A 13670-nucleotide genomic window follows, 5' to 3' on the forward strand; every position below is an offset into this window, starting at 1 on the left:
ATTAGAGCAACCAACGTAAAAATGATAATAAAACCAGCATTTAAACACGGGATAGGGAGTATACATAAGCTATCTGATTAAGCCCATGTGAAGCCCAACAAATCCGGACTAAAGCCTAAAGACTCAAACATCACATAATCAAGTCAGAAACAGGATTACGTACACAGAAGCATAAAACTTCTGAAGCTCATATCTCTTGAACCAGGACTCCGAATGCGACAAGTGAGCTGCTCAGACGATCAGCGCGACGAACTCTACGTATAGGCGGGAAGTTGTAAAAATGCCAAAATACCGGACCACCAATGGACACTGCACATGGACCCACAATGCGGGCCCTCGAGATTTGATGAGTCATCATGCAAGTTAAGACAAAGGTGCAAATAATTGGCACAAAATTGACGCCTTGCATGCAATTAATGAAGTTAGTTGGATTTAGGTGGTAATTATGTAAAGAATGCAAGGTGTCAAAAGGGGGCTTAGTGTTTGGATACGAATGGAGTGAATGAGGGGGGTGTTTCACGTGGGAGAAGAGAGAAAGCTCTCTTATGTATTAGGGGGAATGATTTTGGAGCATTTACTTCTCCCTTTTGACTTTTTTTCATTCCTTGTCTTGTAGTTTAGTTTTAGTTTTTTTTAGTTGGATGAAAAAGCTTGTAATAGTGTTAATGGAGAACATTATGAGTTCTTAAATACAAGTTCATTATTTTCTTTAGGTAATCAGTTTGTTTTGCATTCCTTTCTTCTTTCTTTCTCTCTTTAGCATACATATCTTGTAGCTTTCAAACAATCCAAGGATCATGAGCTAAAACCCTCCAAGGTGGAGGGTTAATGATGCTCATGTGAGGATTCGTATAAATTTCTTAGAAGTAGGATTCACTGCCTAGACTTAAGGACACATGTAGCACACTACCCCAAAATGGTAGTGTCCGGCCAAACTTGAGGCCTGGAAGTTAAGAAGGACTTGCGTGCGCCTCCCTTTTTATGCCTGGGCTAGCCGCGCACGCGGGTCTTATTTAACCTCTTATTTCCATATTTGACAGGAATATGTTGTATGAGTCTAGGAGTTGAGTTGGTATTTCAGAGATGAAATCCCGGTTCAACTCCTTCTGCTAGGGAAATAGACTTAGAGATGAGTTCATCTCGCTAGGGATCGACGTTCTCTCCGTTTCGGGTTTGGTAATGAACCCAAAATGACTTAGAGATGATAGTAATCTGAATTTTAGGGAGTATAACGAGTCCTTGCATGAAAATCATGATCCTCTACCCTTCCTTTCTCTATAAAGTACAAGTTAAAAATCGTAGTTTTTCCGTTTTTGTATTTCGCATTTTAAGCATCCGTTAGGATTCGAACAAAGCAAACCTTAGCTAGTAAATCAACAATATGAAACTTACTCACTAGTTTCCTAAGGAGTATAATAAAGTTGTAAGATGTCCTAGACTTTAGGTTGGTTCTAATTCCTAATCGGACTAAATGCACGAAAAACCGTAAGGACTTTAGTCTACACCGAATGGAGTAGAGAATCCAAATCTTTATACCGCAAAGTGTGGATATCAACTAGCCCACATAATGAAGTTGTGGATATACCTATTTATCATGTTAATGATGGTTATGATATTGAGTATGCTGATAGTGATGATTATGACACTCCTGAGTCAGAATCAGATTATGAGTGTTACATTCATGTTGTCAATAGGGGGAACCCAAGAACTAATTACCTTGTTTACAATCCTCAGCAGGACATGTTTACATTTGTGCCTGAAGTTGGGCTGAAGTTTACCTCTCCTCAACAGTTGAAGGAGTATTTGAGCAACTACTCAGTTGCAAATGGTTTATCCATTTGGTATAAGAAGAATAAGGCAACACAACTTCTAGCTCTTTGTGCTCCAAAGTGTCCATGGAGGCTGCATGCAAGCTATATGCAAGATTCATAAACTTTTTAGATCAAGACATTGAGAAAGGTACACAAGTGTGGTAGAAACTACAATGTTAAAATGGGGAATTCTAAGTGGCTTGCGAAAAGGTATTACAATAAGATACTTGCTAATCCAACCTGGAAGCTTGCAGACTTTAAAGCTGAAATCTTGAATGAATTTGCATTAGAAGTAACTACAATACAATGTCTGAGAGCCAAGAGAAAAGTTTTAGGTGGTGTTGACAAGGGTTTAGAGCTTCATTATGCCAAGGTGTCTGACTATGCACATGAAATCTTAAGGTCTAATCCAGGTAGTACAGTGAAATAGAGGTTGATAAACCTAACCCAGTACAAATGGAAGTGGATGCACCACTAACAGTAGGCCATTTCCAGAGGATGTATGTTTGTTTTCATAGTTTGAAGAAGGGTTGGTTGGAAGGATGTAGACCTATATTAGGTCTAGATGGTTGTTTTTTAAACGGATTTGTCAAGGGTGAGCTTCTTACTGTAGTAGGAAGGGATGGGATCAACAACCAAATGTTCCCTATTGCATGGGCACAAGTGGAGAGTGAGAACAAAGACTCTTGGTGTTGGTTCCTTGACAGATTGCTTAATGATTTGAATATTTTAGATGGCTGGACAAGGGTGGACAATTATCACAGATCAACAAAAAGGACTTGTTAAGGCTCTACATTTGTGCCTACCATTAGCTGAGCATAGGGCATGTGCTAGGCACATATATGCTAATTTTAAGAAAAAATATTGTGGGCGGCAACTCAAATTTGCTTTTTGGAAGGCATGTAAAGCTAGTACACCTCAAGAATTTGATACTTCTATGGAGGAGTTAAATAAAGTGAACTAGGCAGCACATACATACTTGATGGATAAGAATCCAATTGCATGGTCCAGGGCCTTTTTTGCAACTCACTTGACTTGTGAAGTTGTTGAGAACAACATGTGTGAAATGTTTAATGGGACAATTGTTGAAGCTAGGAGTAAACCAATAATCTCTATGTTTGAGGATATTAGGATGAAGTTGACGGAAAGAATGGTCATCAAGAGAGTAGATATGATGCGAGGATGGGAGGATACTATATGCCCTAGAGCTAAAGAAAAGTTAGAGGCAAACAAGCTGGAATATAAGCACTAGAGGGTATTTTATTTTGGGAACCAACAATTTGAAATCAAAAGGGATACAATAGCTTATATAGTGGACATGAAACAGAAGACATGTACTTGTAGACTGTGGGAACTCAGTGGAATTCCTTGTTGTCATTCCATTGCTGCAATGTTTAACAGTGGAGATGAACCTGAGAAATATGTTGCACACTGGTATTCTGTTGAGAGCAATAAGAAGGCATACTCACACTTTCTTAGACCCATGAATGGTGAGAATCTCTGGATAAAGACCAAAGTTGCAAAGTTTTTGCCACCCAAGAATAGGAGAATACCAGGCAGGCCAAAGAAGCTGCGGAGGAAGGACTTTCATGAATCACCAAGTAAGAAAGCAGATGTTGTTAGTAGAAAAGATAGAAAAATAACTTGTCAAAGATGTAAGAAGGTTAGCCACAACAAGAAAGGATGTAAAGAGATACTAAATGCACATGTAAGTTACTTAATTGAATTAAATTTTAGTTACTTAATTACTTTAAGTACTCACTAACTTTAAGTACAGGAAAACCAAGTGAATGATGACACTCCTATGAATGAAGAAATGACTGATAATTAAATGAATGTGGAAATGAATGATGTCATACATGAGACTGTAAGTATTCCCCATAGGAAAGCCAAAGCCAAAGATAATGTTGTTAAAGAAATACCCCCAGAACCTGTAAGTATTCCTTTTTAAATTTATTTTATGTTGTTTGAAGGTCTATTAGGAAAACCAAAACATGTAAGCTATTTAATTTCTTCATTTTAACAGGTGAGAAAGTACAAGAATCCAATTGTACCAAGAGGTGTTTTAAACTTAGTTGGTCCAAATGGTGCCATATTCACAAAGGTAATTGTTTGTGTATGTTCTTTTGTGTCCATTTATAATCATAGCTAAGTTAACTTCTTCTTTATTTATGTTCAAAGCTTCCTAATCAGAAAAGATGTAGATGGAGTGCTCCACTTGATCCAGCTGCTTCAACAGATGTTTAGTAATCAGCTCCTAGTAACACTGCATCTATGCCAATCCCAGTTGAAGAATCAGTTCCTAGTAACACTGCATCCATGCTAGCAGCAGTTGATCCAATGCCTAAAGTGGATACCCGAACTAATGCATCATCAACAAGTTCTATCAGAGTAACATCATCAAGAAGTTCTGTCAGAGGAGCATCATTAGCCCAACCTACAACTCAGACAAGGTCAATGGCTAGACAAACCAGAAATACCACAACTGCAAAGAAAATAACTCCAAAAAAGATGGGTGGTGGACCTGCAACTTAGACAAGGTCAATGGCTGGTGGACCTGCAACTCAGACAAAGTCAATAGCTGGTGGACCTACAACTCAGACAAGAGGAAAGGCACCTAGTGGTAAAGGGAATGCCAAAAGATGGCGTATTTAGTTGAGTACTCGTATGTAGTTGTGTTAAGTACTCAAATAGATCGAGTAATTGAAGCAAGCGACTCGACTATTTTTTGTGTATGGATTTTTGTGTTCTTTTTTTTGTCTTTAGAGAATATAGATTATGGATTCAGTTTATGTAGAGAATATGGGTTATGTAGAGATTTTGGATTCAGTTTATGGATTCAATTTGGATTCATTTTAATAGTTTTTGGATTCAGTTTATGGATTCAGTTTGGATTCAGTTTAATAGTTTTTGGATTCAGTTTAATAGTTTTTGCATGGAGTCGAGTTTTGATTTTGGTTTTGTCAGAGTCAAGTTCTGTCTGATCAAGTTTATGGTGAAACAAGTTCTGTCAAAGTCGAGTTTTGGTTTGAGTTTTTGGTTATGTCAGAGTCGAGTTTTGGTTTTGGATTCAGTTTTTGGTTTTGGTTATGTCAGAGTCGAGTTTTGGTTTGCGTTTTTGGTTCTGTCAGAGTCAAGTTTTGGTTTTGGATGAACACACCAAAAAACTCAGTGAATGTACGCACCAAAAAACTCTCTACAAGTTAAAACTCTGTTGAGCCCCATTATCAATTGGTTATCACCATTCTTACTGGAAGTTTTGGTCTGCCAAAGTAAGGATGATACATACTATGTAGCATACCATTTTCTGGATGATACACACTATATAACATCTTGTTGAGCCCTATTATCACTTGGTTCTCACCATTCTTACTGAAAGTTTTGGTCTGCCAAAGTAAGGATGATACATAATATGTAGCATACCATTTTCTAGATGATACATACTTAATAGTATCTTGTTGAGCCCCATTATCACTTGGTTCTCACCATTCGTACTGGAAATTTTGGTCTGCCAAAGTAAAGATGATACATACTATGTAGCATACCATTTTTTGGATGATATATACTATATAACATCCTGTTGATCCCCATTATCACGTGGTTATCACCATTCTTACTGGAAGTTTTGGTCTGCCAGCATACTATTGTCTAGATGATACATACTATATAGCATCTTGTTGAGCCCCATTATCACTTGGTTCTCACAATTCTTACTGAAAGTTTTGGTCTGCCAAAGTAAGGATGATACATGTTATGTAGCATACTATTGTCTGGATGAGAGTCATCGTGTTTTTTATTTTGGTTATTTGAATTTTGGTTTTGGTTTTTGACCAGGCAATGTTAGTTACCACTGATAACAAACGATGAATGCCTATGCTATGAAAACATTGAAACCCACTGCAATGGTCTTCATTTTTTTTGGTTTATGGGAGTGATAATTTATCATATCATCCATACAAGATCCTCATGAAACCAGTTATGAGTTATGATGGAATGACAATCAATTGGAGTCACTACATAAATGTATGGAAGTTCAAAGAAGGTGACAATCTTCAACAAATTGGAAAAAATAGTAATTTGGAATTTGGTTTTCTTTATTTTTTTTGTTAGAGATTTTGATGTTTAGAAGGTAGGAAGGTGAGTTGGTTGATGGGTACGTATGAGTGTGTTTTCATGTGTTTGGACATTTAGAAGGTTGGAATATGAGTTTGGTTGATGGAAACGGGTGAAATAGGAGAGTAAATAGGTTTTTCTGTTCGTAACTAACTAATTTGGTTATTGGCGCTAATTAGATCAGCTCAGGTCACGTGGTTAAACACATGAGGTCCCCGTTAGACAAATTTGACGGATTGGGATGGAAAATTGACGGAAATACTAAATTGAACCAAATTAAGAGTTCGTGATACTAATAAGCGAGAAACAAAGTACAGGTACCATTTAGGAAAAAAAATGAAAGTACATGGAACTAAATAGTCATAAACTCAATAAGTATATTTTGCATGTATACAAAAAATCACCTAGAAAAAGAGAAAATACTTGGGGGAGTATTCTAAGTAGGTGAACGCATTTTCTTGAAAGAGAATTTTTTTTTGTATTCATCAATTTATCGTAGAAAACACGTTCATGTGATAAATCTTTTCAAGTGGGAGTAGTGTATTCTTTGAGGAAATGGAAACAATCAATCTATTTTAATAATTTGATAGATATTTTAGTTATTTGTACACATTAGTACGTAAGCCAAGCGGTGATGATTTACTTCTAAAAATCACTATAAATCTAAGAAAACTATTATACAAGCTAGATCGAGTTTAAGATAATTCTATTTGAAAATTATGGATTAATATCCTAAACCACAAAGTGAAGAGGCTATCTCAATTTGATCCTTTAGTTTCCAAGTACTTATACATCATAATCGTTGTTCATTAATGTATTTCAGTTTATTTTTAATAAAAATATATTCTGATTCGAAAATTTGCCGTTAAATCACCATAAATCTAAGAAAACTATTATACAAGCTAGATCGAGTTTAAGATAATTCCATTTGAAAATTACGAATTAATATCCTAAACCACAAAGTGAAGAGGCTATCTCAATTTGATCCCTTAGTTTCCAAGTACTTATGCACCATAATCGCTGCTCATTAACGTTTTCGGTTTATTTTCAATAAAAATATATTCTGATTTGAAAATTTGTGTAAGACATTTTGTAAAGTCTTTTCAGCACACAAAATATTTAATAGATCCTGGGCGAATGCCCGGGTCCAAAATCTAGTAACATACCTAATTAAATGACTAAAACCAAAATAACAAAAAAAAAAAACTTGCTTATATTTCCACAAACAATTCAACCAAAGAAAGAATGAAAATAAAGAAAAATAAGGGTGATCTTGGACACACCCATAAAAACACTCTCGTACCCTATAACTAACTTAAGTTTTTGCCATACCCCAATAACCACCTCAATCCAATAATATCTCCCAAATTAATTTTGGGTATTTTCACTAGGGGCAAAATGATTAAAAATAATAATAATAACAACATGTCTTTTGGGTATGTTATTTTGAAAGAAGAAATCAATAATATTTTTTTTCTTTTGAAAGAAGAAGAAGATGAACACGTTCTTTTTCAGTTACACGTGAAAAACGTAGAGTATATAAGATTTAGTATGGGGTCCCATGATGTATATTAAATAAATGACTTGTTTTGTCTTGGGTACATCTAATAAAAAACAAGAGTAATTTAGGAATCTAAATGAGTCTAAAATATTTTTATTTATGTTGTGTTATTTTTAAATAAAACAAGTGGTTATGTTTGGAATGACTTTGTGGTGGTTTGATCCTTTGACCTTTGTGTGTGATAGTTGTTTAAGTAGGGAACTTTAGTCCCATATTGGGGAGGAAACACTAGTGAGTAGTGTTTATAAGTGAAAGTCTCATACTAAGGGCGTGCCCTTAGGGTACAAAGGCTTTTAGGTTAAGAAGGAGGACTCACACAAAGCCATGCACGCGCACACGTCGAACCGAACCGGGATTGGGCTCTTTGATCTCTGATCCCTTATCTTCTTTTTGGTAAACCTTTTTCCTTTACTATTTCCTGATAAGTTTGGAAATAGAATTGGATAAGGATTAGGAAACATAAACATAAACAGAAACGTAGTGGACTAGTGGAATCCAATCCTTATCGGGAAACTGAAGCAGTTCCCTACAAAACCGGATCTACTAGTGTTCCACGTTTCTATACCTTTCTCTATAAAAATGCCTCTTCCAGCAGCCTATACAGTATCTGCAAACCTTATTTTCAAAGTTACATTTTTGGGCAGTCAAAATATCAGTCTCATTGTTCGTCCTTTTCATTTTTGGTTTGTGTGCAGTAAACAAATAAGAGTACCAACTAGCTGTTGTATCCTGGGGGTTGACTTGGTCTGTCTGCATAGAGAAGAACAGACACAAAACAACCTTAAAGAGAGCGTACCGATCCGTGCCTCAGCTTTCTTATATTTATTGTTTGTTCTTGTTGCAGAAATTATATTCCAATAATTTTAAGGTTGTTTGACAATGGAATATGAAGAAGGTAACCTGCCAACGTCCCACAACGACAATAGCCATAACCGACCATTCAAGTTTGCTGGTGAGCACTTCAAGAGGTGGAAAGCGAAGATGATGTTCTATCTGACCCTGGTGAAAGTGGAAACAGTTCTAAGTGAACCGATTCCTGATGAAGATGTCCTGCTGGAACCTTCTCTATCTGTTGCTATTGATAAGTGGATCGCTGTAGATTTCAAGTGTAAGAATTACATCTTGAACTCGCTTGCTGATGATCTATACGACTTATACTATGAACTTCCATCTGCTTCTGATGTTTGGGAAGCTCTACAAAAAAAAGTATGATACTGAGGAAGCTGGCTCCAAAAAATATGTTGTAAGTCGTTATCTTAAGTTTCAGATAGTAGATGACAAAAATACGTTGTGTCTCAATGCCATGACCTACAGATTATTGTTCCTGAGATACTTTTAGAAGGGATGAAAATTGACGGATAATTTCAGGTTGCTGTCATCATTGATAAGCTTCCTCTCTCTTGGAAGGATTTCAGGAACATATTGAGGCATAAGTCTAAGGAGTTTTCGATGGAGAGTCATATTATGAGACTCCGTATAGAAGAGGAATCATGAAAACAAGACCATAATGAGGAAGTAGCCATGTCATCTGCCAAGGCTAAGGTTAATGTGTTAAACCAACAAACTAGTAAGACTAAATCTAGTTTGAAGCCTAATAAGAAAGCCAGGAAGAATAAACCTTCCAACAAGAAAGCTCCATAGAATCAGAACCAGAATCAAGTGCATATGAATCAGAAACCACCCATTGACATGTCAGAAGTTGTATGTTATACTTGTAAGAAGAAGGGGCATTATGCTCGGAACTGTAATTATCGTAAAGTCAATGAGGCTAACGTTACTGAGGAACTTTTTGTTGCTATGATAACTGAGGTCAATTCTATTAATGTTGTGAGGGGTGGTGGGCTGATACTGGTGCTTCTAGGAATGTTTGCTTTGATAGAAACTAGTTCAAGAGTTATACTACAACTACAAATCAGGAAGTTCTACTTGGTGATAATCATAAGACCAATGTTTTTCATACTCCTGAGATTAGGAAGAATTTAGTTTATAGTTTTATTTTGAACAAAGCTGGGTTTCAGCAAGTCATAGGTAGTGAGCAGTATGTGATCACTAAGTATGGGTTTTTTTTTGGTAAGGGCTATGCATGTAATGGGATGTTTAAGTTGAACGTTGCTGATCTGAATAAAACTTCTACTTCTTCTTACATGATCTCTTGTTCTGTTAATGTTTGGCATGGTAGATTATGTCATATTAATAGGAAGTGTGTTAAGAACATGAGCATACTTGGTTTAATTCCTAACCTGAATGATGATTTTGCATACTGTGAATCATGCACTAAGGCGAAAATCACAAAGAAGCCTCACAAATCAGTTGAGAGAAGTACAAATCTGCTAGACTTGGTACATACTGATATCTGTGAGTTTGAAAGAGTTCTGACTAGAGGTGGTAAAAGATATTTTATTACTTTCATTGATGATTGCTCGAATTGAAGTTTGCATATGTTTATCTGTTGAAGAATAAAAGTGATGTTTTTTATGTTTTTAAAGCTTATATACTTGAGGTTCAAAATCAGCATAACAGAAACATTAAAGTAATTCGAAGTGATAGAGGTACCGAATATGGTTCTGCTAATTTTAATCTTTTCTTGCAAACACGTGGTATAATTCATGAGACGACAACTCCTTATTTACCTTAAATGAATGGAGTAGCTGAACGTAAGAACAGAACTCTTAAGGAATTAATTGTTGACACGTTACTTAGTTCTAGAGCATCCTCAAATTTACGGGGTGAAGCTGTTTTGAATGTATGCTATGTGCTGAATAGAATTGCTAATTCTAAGACAAAGGTTACACCTTATGAGCTATGGAAGAACATGAAGCCTAATTTGGGTTACTTCAGAACATGGGGATGTCTGGCTTTTGTAAGGAAGCATGATCCTAAAATCTCAAAGCTTGAGAGTAAAACTTATGGGTGTGTCTTTCTAGGCTATGCTATGAATGGCAAGGCCTACAGGTTTCTAGCTATGAAGACTAAAGTCTTGTTTGAATCATCTGATGTTGAATTTTTGGAAGATAGGTTTCCATACTTATCTAGAAATAGTGGGGGTGTGTCTTCCTCCAAGGCATCTACTTTTGATGTTTATGACTCTTACATACCTAGATTACATGATAGAGACATTGTTACAGAGTCTGAACCTAGAAGAGGTAAGAGAGTAAGGGTTACTAAGGATTTGGGACCCGATTTTGTCACTTTTGCTTTGGAAGGAGATCCCTCCGCCATTGAAGAAGCTCTCGCATCTTCTGACTCTGAGTTTTGGAGAGAAACCATACAGAGTGAGCTCGACTCTCTCATGGATAGCAAAACTTGTGAGCTTGTTGATTTGCCTCTTGGTTGCAAGACTATAGGAAACAAATGGGTTTTAAGAAGAAAGTTTAAAACTGATGGTTCAGTAGACAAATTTAAAGCAAGGCTTCTTATCAAAGGCTTTAGACAGAGAGAGAACTTTGATTTCTTTGACACATATATATTCACCTGTTATACGGATAACATCCATTAGAGTATTGTTTTCTATTACTGTTGTTCATAATCTTGTTATTCATCAAATGGATGTTAAGACAACCTTTCTAAACGGGGATTTAGAAGAGGAGATTTACATGGATTAGCAAACAGGATACGTGGAACCAGGTAAAGGTAAAGAGAGTGTACCGATCCATGCGTCAGCCTTCTTATATTCACTGTTTGTTCTTGTTGCATAAATTATATTCCAATAATTTATTTATTTTAAAATTGGGGTGCGGGAGTGTTTTTATAGGTGTGTCCAAGATCACCCAAAAATAAATCTTAACTCCCAAAAAAAGATTTTTTGACATAATCATCCAGACATTTGTTTAAGTTAATAAATAGATGATCATATGGATTTTTTTTCTCCATTAAAAATTAATGTAAACCAAAGTGAAAAAAAAAAATGGAATTTTGTGACAAGAAAGAGAGTGAGGGGATTGAGAATGACGAAGGTGAATTTTTTTGGGTGCCCAACTATTTTTAGGTGTTGGGTTTTTTTTTTTTACTTTTCTTGTTTTGTCTTCTTTCTTTTTTTGTCTAATTTGTTTGTGGAAATATATGCAAGATTTTTGTTACTATTTCAGGTGTTAGTATTTAATTGGGTAAGTTATTAGTTATTTTTTGTTTCTATTTTTGGTTTTTTTTATTATTGGAAAGAAAAATATAATTTAGATGCCACGTAAGATATGGAGTCTCTATGGAGTTATTAAGGGAGTCAAAATAGATTTTTTGTTTTAAGATATCGGGCAAAGCCATTATATCAAAACTAATAATATCGTGACCCTACTTCAAATTTCGAGAGTGGATATTGTGCAATTTCATGGCATTTTCATCAAATACAAAATAAAATAGTAGCGCGTAACTACTAAACCGACCTCTATTTTTAAGTTATCGAGCATAGCCATTATATCAAAACTAATAATATTGTGATCATACTTCAAATTTCGAGAGTGGATATCTTGCAATTTCATAGCATTTTCATCAAAAACAAAATAAAATAGAATCGCGACAATACCCATTTTCTGCAAGAAAACAAATAAAGTTTTGAGAGAAAGGTAATCAAGAAAGTGAATTTTCAGTGATCAACTTGTTCTGAAACCATGGAACCAAACAACAACGAAAGAGAAGATAGGCTGAGTAAATTACCGGAAGCCGTTCTCCAACACATTCTCTCCTTTTTAGACATGAGAATCGTTTACGAAACAAGAAAGTTATCAAGAATGTTTCAACATCTTTGGCTTACTATTCATTCTTTACATTTCGATCAAGTCTTTCAGGCATCTTTAACAAAACCAGTTCCAGTTAAAGGCTCAAATCTACGATTCACAGATTTTGTAGAAAATGTCTTAAAAGCACGCATACACAACAGAGACGATAATGTCGTATTATTTCATTTGGTTTGGAATGAGTTATGTGATTCTAGTCTTTTCAAATCTTTCATTAACACTGCGTTGAAGCTAAATGTTCAAGATCTTGATCTTCAGTTTGTTCCAAAGAATGGGGTTTTTGAGTTACCTGATAATCTGTTTACGTCGAAGTGTTTAAAGAGTTTCAAGCTGTCGAAAGGTGTGGGGGGTTTAAAGTTCAGAGTTCATTTGCCAGATAACTTCTCCTTGCCTGAACTAACAACTCTTCATCTTGGATTCATAGAAGATTCATTCGAAAAGTTCTTTTCAGGTTGTCCATATTTGGAAACACTAAGTTTAGAGGAATGTTAGTCTCCAAATTCAAAGATTTTGATTATTTCTACACCTCAATTAAAGTTCTTGGTAATCGACATGTGTAATGATTACTGGTTTAAGTTTAAACACCTTTTAAAGATTGTGGTATTTGCTCCAAGACTACGAAAAATTAGATGGAGGAATGCAACGATAGTCGCATGCGATCTTCAGAACGTGTCTTATCTTGAAAAGGCAGAATTTGGCATTGAGTATTTCCTAGGGTGGTGTTATGAACACGAAGTTGGAATTGAGCATGTAGATGTCATGCGTATGGTCAATTGTCTTAGACAAATTCATACAGTGAAATCTCTATCATTATCACCATCTGTGCTTGGGGTAATTTCTTATTTCTTACTTGATATTAATTCAGTGAAATATAAATGTAGCTCAAACAAATAAAGTAGGTTGGTTATATAGATGGATATAGGGGGTGCGTGTGGGGGCGGTCGCACTCCCTGAAATTAGAAAAGCTCCATTACCACATACCTAATTGCTTAGAAAAATCTTCAAACTATAAGGACTCTCACCCCCCATTTTTTTTTAGCAAACTTCCACTACCGCACCCCCAAAATTTTTACAACTATAATAAGAATATTATCAACAAAAAAAATAGTATGAAAAAAAAAACTAATAAAAAATATTCCAATAAACCAACTTTTTTTTCCTTCTCTTTTTGTCCTTACAAAATTATCATTTATCATTTATTTTAAGTTCAAAACCATTAAAGAGGGACAAATGTGTCTTTAAATATTTGATGGGTTAATGAGACTAAAGCAAATAGCCAAAGGCCCAAAGCCCAACCGGTCAGTTTATATAATTCTAATCACCCATAACAAACTCGTATGCTCTCCTTCCTTTCTTTCACTCTCAATTCTTAAACAAACGGTCAACCCAAAATAAAAATAAAAAATAAAATAAAAAACACAAATTCATAAAGCACTTGCGGCGCAACGCAACTTGTTG

General features: G+C 35.5%; 2 protein-coding genes across 2 annotated transcripts; both read left to right on the top strand.

Annotated features, from left to right (window-relative positions):
• The first annotated feature begins 2267 nt into the window (after positions 1-2267).
• Positions 2268-3642, top strand: LOC147477027 (uncharacterized). The gene is made up of 4 exons (XM_086585894.1): positions 2268-2558; positions 2776-3029; positions 3105-3474; positions 3589-3642. Exons 1-4 carry the CDS (start codon positions 2268-2270, stop codon positions 3640-3642), a joined length of 969 nt encoding a protein of 322 aa, XP_086442020.1.
• Positions 3643-12086: 8444 nt separating this feature from the next.
• Positions 12087-12704, top strand: LOC147477028 (putative F-box/FBD/LRR-repeat protein At4g13965). The gene has a single exon (XM_086585896.1). The coding sequence runs from the start codon at positions 12087-12089 to the stop codon at positions 12702-12704; it is 618 nt and encodes a 205-aa protein (XP_086442022.1).
• Positions 12705-13670: the final 966 nt, after the last annotated feature.

This window comes from Coptis chinensis, chromosome 9 (assembly GCF_015680905.1).
Source record: "Coptis chinensis isolate HL-2020 chromosome 9, ASM1568090v1, whole genome shotgun sequence".
Lineage (NCBI taxonomy): Eukaryota > Viridiplantae > Streptophyta > Magnoliopsida > Ranunculales > Ranunculaceae > Coptis > Coptis chinensis.

Coding starts and splice junctions, on each gene's coding strand:
- LOC147477027 (XM_086585894.1), top strand. CDS start 2,268: ATGGAAGTGGATGCACCACTAACAGTAGGCCATTTCCAGAGGATGTAT. Junction 2,559..2,775: donor TTTTAGATGGCTGGACAAGG/GTGGACAATTAT, acceptor AAAGTGAACTAG/GCAGCACATACATACTTGAT. Junction 3,030..3,104: donor TGCCCTAGAGCTAAAGAAAA/GTTAGAGGCAAA, acceptor TGAAATCAAAAG/GGATACAATAGCTTATATAG.
- LOC147477028 (XM_086585896.1), top strand. CDS start 12,087: ATGGAACCAAACAACAACGAAAGAGAAGATAGGCTGAGTAAATTACCG.